At 45.3% G+C, this 13867-nt stretch overlaps 1 protein-coding gene across 5 annotated transcripts in view; it reads right to left on the bottom strand.

Annotated features, from left to right (window-relative positions):
- Window positions 1-13246, bottom strand: part of MAGI1 (membrane associated guanylate kinase, WW and PDZ domain containing 1) — a 661265-nt gene extending 648019 nt beyond the window's left edge. For 4 of the 5 annotated variants that reach the window (XM_084840465.1, XM_084840461.1, XM_084840463.1 and 1 more), the window contains exon 1: window positions 12301-13243. In XM_084840465.1, coding sequence (XP_084696591.1) covers window positions 12301-12613 — 313 coding nt within the window. In that variant the 5' untranslated portion in view covers window positions 12614-13243. Of the gene's footprint in view, window positions 1-12300 lie in introns of all 5 variants that reach the window. The other variant, XM_084840464.1, reaches the window with a different exon arrangement.
- Window positions 13247-13867: the final 621 nt, after the last annotated feature.

The raw sequence follows: 13867 nt of genomic DNA, 5'->3' as shown, positions 1-13867 counted from the left end.
ATAGCCTAGTTACAGTGATCCATGCTCTGATAACTTCTCGTCTGGATTACTGCAATGCGTTATACGTGGGGCTGCCTTTGAAAACGGTCCGGAAACTTCAGCGGATCCAAAATAGGGCAGCAAGATTGTTAACAGGGACTGGCCAGCGAGCTCATATTACGCCAGTACTTCTTCAGCTGCGCTGGCTGCCAGCCATTTCCGGGCCTGATTCAAAGTGCTGGTATTATCATTTAAAGCCCTTAACGGCTTGGGGCCAGGTTACCTGAAGAATCGCCTCCTCCCATATGTGCTTGCCCGGACCTTAAGATAAGATAATCGTCAGCGGCCCGTCTCCGTGAGCCCCTGCCAGAGGAAGTGAGGTGGGTGGCTACTAGGAGGAGGGCTTTTTCTGCTGTGGCACCCCGGCTCTGGAAAGAGCTCCCTAGTGAGGTTCGCCTGGCACCTACATTGTATTCCTTTCGGCACCAGGTGAAAACCTTTTTATTTTCCCAGGCATTTTATCTTTCTAGACTTTTTGCTTTGCTGTTTTAAATCTGTATTTTAAACTCCTGCATTGCTGCTAGGTTTTATTGTCATTGTGTTGTTATATTGTGGTTTCAATGTTCTATATATTTTAAATTGTTTTAGTGTGTGCTGTTTGGTTTTAATTTTTATGAACCGCCCAGAGAGCTTCGGCTATTGGGCGGTATAGAAATGAAATAAATAAAATATCCCAGGTCCAACTCCCGGGATAAAAAGGACCTGTGGTAGCAGAGTCAGAAAAGACAGGTGGACAGAAGCTGCCAGTCAAGAGTAGTCAGTAGTAGGCCAGAGGGCACTTGGTTGGACTTGGTTAGGTCATGAGAATGGGAATTTGAATGGGAGTAGAGCAGACAGCAGCTAGAGGTGCAGACTCCAAATGTTGTGCCACAAGTTAGAAAACTAAACAGCAGGGTTGCAGTAGCATTAAGCAGTGGGGTGGACTATCTGACCTCCAAGGACCCTTCCAACTCTAAAATTCTATGAAACCATTAAAAGATACCTGGGAGCCCAAGCACCTTTCCGCAGGCAAGACTGTCTTCTTCACTGTGGCCTTGCCTTGTTTCTATCAAACTCCACTGCTGGGGGAGGGAGGGGAAGCATTCTGTTGCATCAAGTGTCACTGGATCATCCCCAATATACGGACACAAGAACATCAGCCAAAGGAGGAGGCCCCCAATGCATTTCCACATGAATAACTGACCTAGGCAGAGGGGTAGCCGTGTATCACCTTTGCTGCATCACAGAGTAAGAATCCTGTGACACCTTCAGGACAAACAAATGATTATGGCATAAGCTTTTGTGGACTGAGGAAGTTGACTCTAGTCCACAAAAGCTTCTGCCATAATAATTTGTCTTTAAGATGCCACAAAACTCTTTCACATTTTTGATATAAGCTTGTTTCCTTCCAATCAGGGGATTTGACTTTTCCAAAGTCAGGTACATAATTCTGCTACACTCCATCATTCTTTTAAGAGGCAGATGCAGAGGAGGTGCCTCCCCTTTAAATTAAGGGGGAGGGGGAAGTGGTGTGGATAAGCTAAAAGCCTGGATACCCTGAAATAGAAGGCCTGATTTTTAAACCAAGTTCTGGTTCTGTAGGAGGCCAAAAGCACATATACAAACACAAAGTTCATCCTCAGCTTGAAAGTAAAAACACAACCACCAAAAAGTATAGCTAAATTATTTAAACATCATACATGGTAATACTGTTCAAATAGTGCTTGTAATTAACACTGTTGTTTGAAGGGTAATTGCACTATGATCAGGCAGCCCTTAAAACTTAGAGCCTGTGGAATTGTTGCATAATGAGGCTGAAAGATTTAGCCTTATTGAGGAAAACATAATCCAATTTTATTCCATTAGAGGATCATATTAATTCCAGAAAAATTATAAACAGTAAAGCTATTGAAACTCTGACCAAACAGCACCATGCAAGGATGTTAACTTGCTCTTCGTAAAGAACACAAAACCATGTGCATCAGCCTGTTGCTAATGATTTCGCCACAAAGCAGGATCATTTTTACATTCCAAGTCCTAGTAAGTGTTTACAGGGTGCACATTCTGATATTTTCAGCATCCAGTACACAGATGTATTGTCTTAAGTTTCATATCATGTGCTACAGCAGCGTCGACCTCAATGCATTTAACAACTGAACTGCTGCTGTTAAAACAATGTATGCTTTTGGGATCAAAGGGCATTATTTTTAATTAGAGCTGACTTTCCCATGGTCAGTGACGGCACTTTTATACATCTGTATCGATACTGTTTCGAGCAGCAATTGCCAGCTGCTAAGTTACAAAGCACAAGTGACAGGAGTCCTAGGCTGCCAAGTTTTGGTGCATATGGCGCTGCAGCACCTTCCGCATTTTACTTCCAGGTCAGGGGTTGAAACACACAAGTCCTGACCAGATCTGCTCCAGCTCAGCTTGATAAAAGGATTGAGAGTTATTGCTGCAGAGTAGGCCCTCCACCATACAATGTAGGAAGTTACCTGAGGAAGGCCTCCTCCTCCTCCTCCTCACCCTGAGTCCTTTGTACAGTACACACTGAGCCTTTGTACGTGCATCTTGGGTAACACCTGGATACTCTCGAACAGAGTCCACCTGGCTGTCCCATCCTGCACCTGCCTGTCATTCAAAGCTGCTCCTGTCAGTGCAGCTTCCCCTCGGACATGTCAACTTCCACAGAATGGCCATTTTACCCATACTGATTGCCATGTGGCACTGCCAAGTGTAATAATACAGAGAAAGTGCCATGAGTGGCAAAGTGATGCTACTATTAAAAGCAACAGGTATCAGGCTGTACACAGAGGCTTAAGGAAGGAAGCCTGTCCACAGCAGTCTCCCTTTAGGCTTGTTCATAGCCCAGAGTGCTTTTGCCTTCATGCAACAGAAGCCCTCTGGCCACAGACCGAGCTGTGGAAGATGTGCCAGGCTGCTAAGGATGGGGACCATCATTACAGCAGTCGCTATACCACAACAGCTTTTAAACAGAAGATTAAGCAGGGTAGGCTGCAGAAGGGACAGCAGCAAGCATAGGGAGCATCAGGGCCTGCTGCAGTTGGGCTATTCCCCACCCTGTGGGAAAGAAGATTTCATTTCATTTATCATATTTCTATACCGCTCCATAGCCAAAGCTCTTTGGGCAGTTCACAAAATGTATATATTTTTAACTGGAGCAAGTGAGACAGGAGCGGGCAAAGGGAACATCATTTGGACTGCACCCCACCAGGAGATGAGAGGGTAAACAGAGCCATTCTACCAGCGCTGCTGAAAGTCTACTTAACTTTTTCCTCTTCCCTCCCCATCCCCTTTTCCTTGTGTGTCGTGCCTTTGTTAGATTGTAAGCCCGCAAGCAGGGACTGTCTTTTTCACTGATTGATTTGAAGCCAATACAGGAGCCTTTTTTGAGTGAGGAGCAGGATAAAAATTATTTTTAATTAATTAATTAATTAAGGGGGGGAGGATGGAGAGAACATGGGGCAGTGGTGCATGGAGCCCGATTATACAGCTTCTGCATGATACCTTGATTTTTGTTTCTTTTAAAATAGCCATGCCTTGCTTTTTTGCTCAGAAAGCATCCAAAGTGGCCAAATGAAAGTAAACATTACACATAAGAAACAACTAATGCACAACCCTAAAATGTATTTTAAAAATTAACAAAAATCTGAACAGCAACAAGCATAAATTTACAAGGGCAAAACAAAATTCAAAACAACCACTGTATTGCAATATTGATTTTCAAGTCTTGTGTCTAATTGGTTAAAAGAAAAAGAAAAACATAGTTCATAGGCTAAAATAAGCCATTAGTCATCAGGAGATCAGAGTGCATAGCTGCAGTTACAAAAAAAAAAAATTGCAGTGTAACTCCTTATCTTACATACATCTGTTTGAATCTGCGTGTTTTGCACTTTGAACAAAAAGTAATGTAGCTGATTGCTGCAATACTATAAACCAGGCAACAAGCCTTTTTAAAGCAACTTTATCCAACAACTTGCAAGAAAGGGCATCTTCAGAAATCCTGGGTATATTACGCTTAAATATACAAACATCAGTGAGAAAAGATGCATCAAGATGCTCAAAGCAAGCAAAACTAGACAGGTTTCTTTAAAAACCTGATTTGTATTTACCTAGAACAGGCACTGGTAATACAATGCAAGAGGCAGTACACATATTCTACACTTGACAAAGTTATGCATCGCTACCTACTTAAAAGTTTCCATGCCAGCCAGACATGCTTATAACCTACTTATCAAAAGATGCTTTGAGTTATCTATTAAAGCTGACATTTTGCTGCACTGTATACATAAAGCTGCTGAACTTGTACAAAAATTCACAGAGGCATTGATAATTATGTCTGCCCCCAACTTACCCAACCAGTCCAGTGTTTTACAGAGAAGTAGCAGGGAGGGGGAAGTGGGGAGAGAAATACAGCCTATTGAAGCCACCACATCCCTCCCAGACACCCTCCGGGGAAAGATGTCAGAATAAGTGCTTCAGGCAAGTAACTTTTAAAGAGCCTGTTTCATTCACATTGGTAAATGTAATTGAGCCTAACATTCCACAGCTGGCCTGGATAATTAATGCCAGCCCTGCACAGAAATCTACCATTACATCCCTCTGCTTTCAAATTCATCTCAGGGTCAAATTAATGTTGTCAAAGCAACGTATATGACAGCAAGCGGTAAACAGGACCACTGTCTTCCTTCTCTGGCACACTAAATTTTGTTTCTTTGTTTGAAGCACCCCAAAATAATCTAAATATATCACTCAGGTAAACTAACCTTCATGGGTTGTAACGTTCAACTGATTGCATTTTCCAATTCCTTGCATGACTCAAACTCAGTTTTTAAAAGGTGATGGGGAGGGGTTAAGTCAAACATCTAGTTTAAGTGACAAGCAAGTATGTACAAGTTGGAACATGTTATCTCATAAAAGTTTAGAATCAGGGTTTTTTTCCACCCGGAACCGCAAACACCACCTAGTGTGCACAATTCTCAAGAGGAAAAAAATGACATCCAAAAGTGTTTTGGTTGCAAGACAATCATGCACACTGTTTCAATATCCGCAAGACCATCATACACACCGTTTCAATATTCTTTACAATGACTTCGTAATGTAGATCATGTAGATCAGTTTTGCAGAACCGGCTGGTGTGGACATTAGAGAATAGTGGTTTGCCTATGGCCACTGACTGACTGCATGGGTACAGGATATTTGAACTGGGAACTTTCTAGGTCAAAGTCATAAAAACTATACCACACCAGATCTAGAAGACTGTAACTATGCCCAAACTATGCTTGCTCTCAAAATACTTCTGTTTTCATCAGGCTGGAATGTAGAACTACCTGAATAGGGTAAAACCAGATTCTCTTGCACTCCATAATTGACACACAGGTCATGCTTAATTTCATAATTTGTAGCCACCGACCTACAACTCAAGACAAACTTCAAAATTCAGTTACAAGTTGAAGGACAACTAGCAAAACCAGAGCAAAGAACTGTGCAGTTTAATCCCATTTGCAGGCTTTGCTCTTTTTATGCACATGCAAGGAAACACAGTTTCATTTAGTCTCTTCTCAGATTCTCTTCAGAATCTTCAGTGTTTCAACCTCCATGTTGCAACCAAAGCAGAAGAATTAAGGTTTGTTTGTTTTTTTACCATCCTGCCTATTGGCATTCAAAGCCACTGATTTGTAAATCTTTTCTTACACGCAGAAGCACATTTGGAGTTGTGTCCGATACCAGCTTGGCCCTTTTAAACAATCTTTAAAAATGGAAATGGCCATTTATTTCTGTGACAACTCAATAGACTTAACAAGTATAACAAGATTCCTGCTTGCTTGGGGGCACTAAGGGAGAGAATAGAGTATTACTCTAGTTGGCTGACAATGAGAGTTCAAATATTTATTTATTTAGGGTGCAATCCTATGCATGTTTAGACAGAAAAAGGTCCTACAACTTCCAGCATTCCCCCGGCAGCCATGCTGCCTGGGGCATGCTGGGAGTTGTAGGACTTCTTTCTGTCTAAACATGCATAGCATTGCACCCTAACTGTATTTTTAAACCACTCAATAACAAATGGTCTCTGCACAGATTACAAATAGGAGTACTATCCCAAGAACAAGATAGGGTCAGCCCCATTTTACAAGGGGAGGGAGAGAGCAAAGCACCTGGAAAATAAGTGTCCACACTCATTTTCTGCACCCCAGGACTACTTTGTGGGAGCCCAGACTAACTATACCAAGTTTTGAAGAGTCTGCTAAGTATCTGTTTATCCCTCAAAACGTACATCAGTATTTCTCAAAAAGTTCAGTTTTAGTCAGAACATTTCCAGTCTATTTATTTATGTCTATTTACGTATTAGGTGAAGACAGATGAAAGCAGACTGGAAGAAGGAATCACTGCTCAGAGGTATGTGCATTCATCCCATGCTTGCCTCTGGCAAACAAGTTTTGCAGAGGGGTTTATGGATTCATTAACCCGTAAAACCTGTCTGACCAGTAGATTGGAACCTAAGAAATGTGCCTATACACCATGGGAAGTGAAGCCCCTCTTAAACATGATTGTCTGTCTACAGCCTTAGGCTAAATAGAATGGTGCCATGACACACATCCAGGTGATCCAAGTGGAATCACAGCTTATCAGGTTTGGTGAGGTGGATATCTTCTCTCATTTAAATGTGGAAGATATCTAGGTTCAAATCCTGCTTGATCACATAGATACTTTGATGGCCTCGGGCAAGTCTTTCAGTTCAATGCATAGCTTTCCACATCCTGAAGGCTCAAAACAATATTTAGAAAACTTGTAAAGATTATACAACAGGTTGGATCCACAGATGAGCCGTTGCACCAGTGGAGTTCTGCTCTTCTACATTCTGCTCAAAGCCGTGGAGGGACCCAATGGAATGGTGTGGAATACGGCACAGGGGACTACAGCAGAACAGGGAAATCAGAAGAATTTGGCAGGGCTGCCTTGCACAAATGAAAATGCCATTCTTCTCGCACAAGAGATCTTTGGATCCAAGCCAGTATTAAACAAAGACTAACATTTTTAAAACCCTTACTCATATGCCAATTTAACACCAATTTTGCTCATCTGCACATTTTAAGACATATTTTTATAGCGTTTTAAATTCGCGATGCTGTCAAATTTCTTAATTAGTCACAGTGCAAGTTAGTACCAAAGTTTGCTCACATTTGTAGCAAGCCTGGATCGAAGTACTACAAATTCACTATCAAGTTTGCAGTTTATAGCGACTTTCAGAGCATGTGCAGTCTGCATCTAAACAATATTTCTGCACATGCACTAAATTGGTTGGCTAAACCCCTGAAAGATCCAGTGCATCTACTGCTGCTTTCCTCATCATTATCACCACAGCTCTGATGCCAGGAGGAAGACTCTGCAAGTCCTTCTTCTTCTCTCCTCTGTAAACATCACATCATGCCAGCAAGCCACGCAAAAACAACCAATCAGGAAGAGCATACATAATGTGGTGACATATGACATCATGCTGCACTATGCAATTCCAAACTACAGCTCCCAAGATGCATTTTGATACTGCGCGTGCACAAAAACTTGTACACACAAAACAAGATCTCATATTGAAGGAGAACTCTTGCTTGAGCTCACATGAATTCGTTACTTTCCAAAGAAATAACGAATTCACTCAGGGTATGTTTACCCATCACTAATTAAAATATCTCCAGAGCAATAAGTCTGCAAAAGTGAAATGTGAAATCAAGTTATAGCCTACTCCAATATGTCAAACCAAGGGTGAAAAATAAACAGCGGAAAAGAAGTGCATTAAAAAAAACCTTGTGTTTTCTAACTTCAGCAGCTGTCCTAATTTACAAACAACTTTAGTACCTTCACAAGTGTATATAATTATATATATCAGCTGTGCCAGACTACACAGCATACCATACAGTAATATAAGTGCACTAACACATCTACAAGTCACAACATAATGTCGCAACAGGACTGAGATTTGCAATGAATTCATAACTAGATCAGTTGGACCTTCTGCCCAAGGCAGCATTCATAACTGCTGTCCAAACTGTGGTACTAACTCCCACCACGACTGAAGTGAGCAACGGTGGACATTGGTTGAAAGAGAAAGGCCAGGAATACTGACAAAATGTTATGGAGATCCAGAAAGAATCATTGCACCTGCATAAATCACTAAATTTAGAGTATCACCAAAACATTAAAGAAGGCTTAGCAAAAGATGCAACACATATGATAGAGAGCAACAAAAATGTATTTGGATAAGTTACACACCACACGTTTCAAAAGAGACACACACAAGGCAGCTTACATCCTTCAAAAATACAGAACAATCCCCTTGCAAACCCTATTTGAAAACTCCTTGGAAAAAAGCATCGTTTTGATAGGATATAAGGCAAGCATTGGTCAACAGAGCAATCTCTGAAGCACTCTGAAGGGAGCACTCTGAAGTCAGACTGCTCTGAAAATCCTATGCTCGGCTGGCAGATGCCAGGCAGATCAGGAGGAGTGATGGAGGTGATGTTCGCCTCTCCATCTTCTCTTCTAGTGATATTCCACTAGATGCACTTTTCAGTGCATGTAGTGAAGTTGCAGGAATGGAAGCTGGAAGGCTTTAGGATCCAGTGCATCCTCAGCACCTCCATGCCCCACCCTCATTTGCATTCTCACCCAAGGTCAGAGCTCCGACCTTGGGTAAGGAAGCTGGCTGAGAGGGGAATCCCTGTTTAGATTGCCCCTCCCCAAGGTCGGACCTTGGGTAAGGAAGCTGGCTGTGAGGGGAATCCCTGTTTAGATTGCCCCTCCCCAAGGTCGTAGCAGTGTCTTTAGCCTCAGAGGGGGAACGCCACAATATCCAGTGATACCTGGGACAGCAAACTATAGGATTGCTCTCTAAGTCACAATTAGAATTGCTCAAACCTCCCCAGAGTATACTTCGGATAATAAAGGCAATTTGCCTGGCAGCATTTACTCACATTCACAGCAAAAACACAGGAAGAACAAGGAAGCAAGCAGGACCGTAAGAGCCTGCAGTAAGCTTTAAGGGAAAATCTAGAAAGCAGCTACCTGGCATCTTGTATGGTGTAGGTGGAGTGCCCTGCTGGGTCAGCCCAAGGGTCCATCTCGTCTAGCTAGGGTAACTCCAGAAGCTCTCGCAGCTATGTTACCTCTGAACATGGAGGCTCCATTTAATCATCACAGCTAGTAACAGTTATAATGTATCAACCAGCCGGGCACAAGCGCTGGCTGAATCAACCTCCTCATCCAGGCTGTGGATAAAATTTCACTTGGCAAATAAAAAACTTGCTAGATGCCAGTGGAGGGACCTCAAGAAGCACCAGTACACTTGCAGAAGTCTAGAAGCTGTCCAGCTGATCCCCAGCAGTGACCATGAAGCCAAAGGGTGGGATACATGCCAATGTTGGCTTGATTTGCTTAATCACTGGGTCAAAGAGGAGCTGGCATTTTCCCTAGCAACTGCCTGGACTTGCTTATTGGCCTAGTCATTTGAACAGTCCGGAGCAGAAGACCATCAAGCATCTCCACACAGACCAAGAGTGATCCAGAAGCATCCTGTTGCTAGGGAAGTCTGAAAAAAGAAACATTTGGGAATTCAGCAAAGCAGAAAATAAACCATTCCTGGCAGGCAGCGGGGGAAGCAGGGGACAGGGAAATAATCCATTCTCCATGCAGAATCTATGCCAACCTTTTGACACAAAGTAAGGGAGGCAGCTGGCAATCACATGCTTACACTCAAAAACACACATACACAGACATTAGTCATCTTCCAGCACAGCAACCCAACGTTCTGATTCGACAGGATACATCACCATGGGAGGAGTCTATCCGGAAATTCCTCCAGGTCCAGTCAAATGAAATATTTGTTTGATGCCCTAATAGAGTTTGCCACCAGACCCAAGGACTCACCATTCGACAAACTACAGACAACCTTCCCCAAACCCATCTCTGCCCAGAGGCTCTGGTGCAATTTTTAAAAGAACATCTTAATCGAATGGCTGCTTAAGGTCTAAAAAGATGGACACAGGCACTGAAACTTAAAACCAGGTGGGGGTGGGGGGAGAGACCTATGTGGTTCAGATTACCCAGGTGAGTCGGACTGTCATTCTCAATTACTGCTTTGGCTTCGAAACAAAGCAAGGTGCTCCTTCACGCTTTTTCCTAAGGTCATTTAGTTGCTTTCAAACTGGCAGGATTGGGGGCAGGGAGAGAGATAAGGCATGGAGAGAGAGAGAGAGAGAGATCTGACTGATTTGTAGCAACATTAAAAACAATGAGCAGCAGTTAAAAAAAAATCTCCCTGAAGGTGACTCTGTCCAATGCAACTTTGCAGCCAAATAACAAGCCAGCTCATTCACCTTTGGGGCAACAGAAAGAGAAAACACAGAAACCTGTGGAAAAAGAAAAAGCACTAGAAAGTCCACATGCTTTTGGAGCATCATTTTTTTCCACAGCTAGATTTCTGGAGAGCTGCTCAAACAAATGTTTCCTGTTGTTTGCCTGGCTGTATGTGACCTTTAGGAAACTAATAAAACCCTGGTTCAAACCCGATAAGCATCTGAAGCACACTCACACCCTGTGTTGCCCAGCAATTTTCTTCTCACAGAAACCAGCCTCCTCTTTTTCAAACATGCCAACTACCATCTCACTGACCTCTCAGGAGGACCAGCTAAGCAGCTGACCTGAGAGGAAACACACCTCCCACACTGCTCAGTACAAAAGCTTGTTTGGTCTGACAGAGGGTCCAATGGAATTCTCAGCACCTCTTGCACCAAAGACAACCTCTGTAGCTCAGACCAGGGAAGGGCAAACCCAACATCCCCCAGGACAAAAGGAGAACCTTCCATCAAGAAAAACAGGGGGATGAACCTACTGTCTTATCCCTAGCATGCATGTGAAGTGGACTCTAGTCCACAAAAGCTTATGCCACAGTAAGTGTGTTAGCTTTAAGGTGACACAAGACTCTGTTGTTTCTGCTGCAACTGACTCAACATGGCTGCCTCTCTGAAAAATTAAACAAAGCAGAAAATAAACTTGTCCAACGAAATCTGTGCTGGTTCTTTTCTGAAAGTATGGCACATATTCTTTATGGATTCACCTTGCATTTCAGGATAGGAATCTACCAGTCCATACAGCAGACACAGCAATGAGTCAGTTTTTCTTTGAGGTGAGAGCAAAGACCCTTTCAGGGTATTGCTTTTGCAGGTCTAAGATATTCTGTTTCCTGCCTAATTTTATAACAAAATGTGTTGCATTAAGAGTAAACCACTCCTCACCCTAGGGATGGGGCAGATTAGAAATTAAAATACATCTAATTTATTCACTCCAACTCTGTTACACCTGTCACTTGGAAGTTGGAACACAGTTGATCAGATCCTATAAATATGGGGAAGGTTGGATTCTTTCTTAGATCAGCAACCCACCTTTGCACCTGCAAAAAACAACTTGTCTCAGACCATGTTGAAGTTCACGCAAGATAGGTACCTCCCTATAGACCCAGCGGACTTGTAAACAGCAGCATCCTATTCTACCAGAAAACTCAAATCTTGAGCCAGACCAAGTCCTGTCTCCAGTAGTAAGGGCTCATAGATCCCATGCCCCATCATGAGCTAGAATTCCCACCACACATTGGTGTCTTGGCTAGAGTGTCTCTGAACATATCTGGAGTGCCTTCCCTCCAGCAACTAGTAACCACAGCCAATCATGCACCTAGTTAGGATGAGCGAGCAGAAATCCCAGCTCAGAAGATGCTCTAGCGTCGTTTTTCAAGTGAAGCACCGACTCAGACCAAATCCCGCAGCTAGTGCAAGGAAGAGAAAGCCCCCTCCCCAGTCAAAAGCCACATTTCATCATAATCCTCATACAGGTGAATGCGGGGGGGGGGGGGAATCCACAGACTCCAGGATCCACAGCCAGCCTCCATCGCTCCATCTCAGGAGGAGGAGGCTGAAGTTCGTCCCAGCCCCGCACAAACTTCACCGGACGAACTGCGCATCCGTTACCCCCACAAACTCACAAGCCAAGAACCTGCGGCGTCGAGGGAGAGACAGGAATCTCCGTGCATAAGCAGAACGGCGGGCCCTCCCCGCAAAACAAAAAAAAAGCGTGGAAGAAATCGAGCACTGCAGTAGGGTGCCCCCTTCCCGTCCCCATCTCGTCTCGAGGTCCTCCCCAAACTCCTCAAAAAGCGCGCGCGCACACGCCCGCTTTCCTGAGATCATGCAAGCCAACCGGTCTCGGGGTTTTTTTTACCTTGTCTGACGGCTTTGAAAACAATGGGATCCTTACAGCTCCGGATAACTCCCAGCACGTCGTAACGGGGCAAGCCCGACACCCGGATGCCCTGCACCTCCAACAGTAGCTCCCCTTCGCCGAGTTTCCCTTCGCCGCCGCCGAGAAGCGCCATCTCCCCCTCGTTGTCTGCCGCCGCCCCGACGTAAGGAAACTCTCCATATTCCGCTCCCCCCAGGATGGTGACTCCTAGGGGGCCCTGAGCGCTGCGGCTCACGGTGCATTGGTGCACCTTGGTCGTCCAGTGGTTCTTCTTTTGGATCACTTTCGACATGGCGATCGCAAAGTTGCTGCTGCTGTTTTAGGTGCTATACACGTTAAAAACCGGGGAGGGGGCGGAGACGAGAAGCGCGGACACAGAAACGCACACACCGAGGAACACCGCTGGCTGCTCCGGGCGAGGGAGTCAGCCCGCTGGGGGCATCCAACAAGCCTTCCCCGGGCGCTCCCTGCAACTTTCCAGCCGCCCCACTCAAGCCATCATAGAGCGAACTTTGCCTGCGCCCTGCCCGCAGCCTCCTCCAGCGACGCCGCTAGAGCGGGTCCCATGGCCCCCTTCCGCACACCCAGAGCCCCGCTTGGACCGCTCCACGAGAGCCGCTTGGACGTCCTGCCGCTCTCCGAGGCTGCCCTCCTCTCTCGCCTCCCGCGGATGTTGCTTCCCTGCCTCTGGTTGAGTAATCCTCTCCTTCCCCCTCCGCCGGAGCTTTCGCCGCGTAGTTTGTCCTCCCGGATCGCGAGTCCCACCTGGGAGCGCACGAGCGCTTTCCGCCGCTCTTCTTCGCCACTTTCCCCCGCTCCCACGTCCCTCCGTGGGGCTTCAAGCGACCGCGGCTCCTTTAAGCAAATACAAAGGCGCCGCTTGTTTTGTTACATTGCGCTCCCGTCGGTTCCACCAAGACCCAGCAAAGCGAGCGAAAGCAGCGCTAGGAACGGCTGGCGCAGGCGCCCGGCCGACACTCCTCCCTCCCGCCTCGCCTCCCTTTGGAGAAAAGCTGGAGTCCTCCCTTCTAGGCATGTGCGCGCTCCCCAGCTCCGTGTGCGCACAGAAGCGCTGGCGGGGAGTGAAGCCACTGCCCTTAAGGCAGAATGCCCATAAGCAGCAGCCAGGCCAGAAACTAGGCTGGCCAGATGTTTCTCATTTTTTAAGGGGCGTCCCCTCTGTCTGCAGAGGCTGGCCCTTGTTCCAGGCTATCACAGTGCCATACGGCATAAAGGTTGCCTCAGAAAACACTGCAGCCGCTGTGTTACCTTTTCAGCCTTCTTCTAAAGGTGCACTACTTTAGACTTCAGCTACTGAGGCTGCAATCCTGTACGCGCTTACCTAGCCCCACGGAACACAAAGGGAAGGACTTCTGGGGAATCATGCAGAAGGCTGTGCCGTTAGTTATAGCACAGGGCTCAACATATATACTAAGGAGGGTGTCCCATTCCATGCAACTTATTCCCCCAAAAGTGTGCCTAGGTTTGCAGCAAAAGTTAGAGAGCGTAAGTTAAAAATTACAGTAACTTCTGGAAACACAGCACA

Source organism: Heloderma suspectum, chromosome 2 (assembly GCF_057233095.1).
Source record: "Heloderma suspectum isolate Gila_16-S chromosome 2, 16-S_ref, whole genome shotgun sequence".
Taxonomy (NCBI): domain Eukaryota; kingdom Metazoa; phylum Chordata; class Lepidosauria; order Squamata; family Helodermatidae; genus Heloderma; species Heloderma suspectum.
This window is presented reverse-complemented; position numbering and strand designations above follow the sequence as displayed.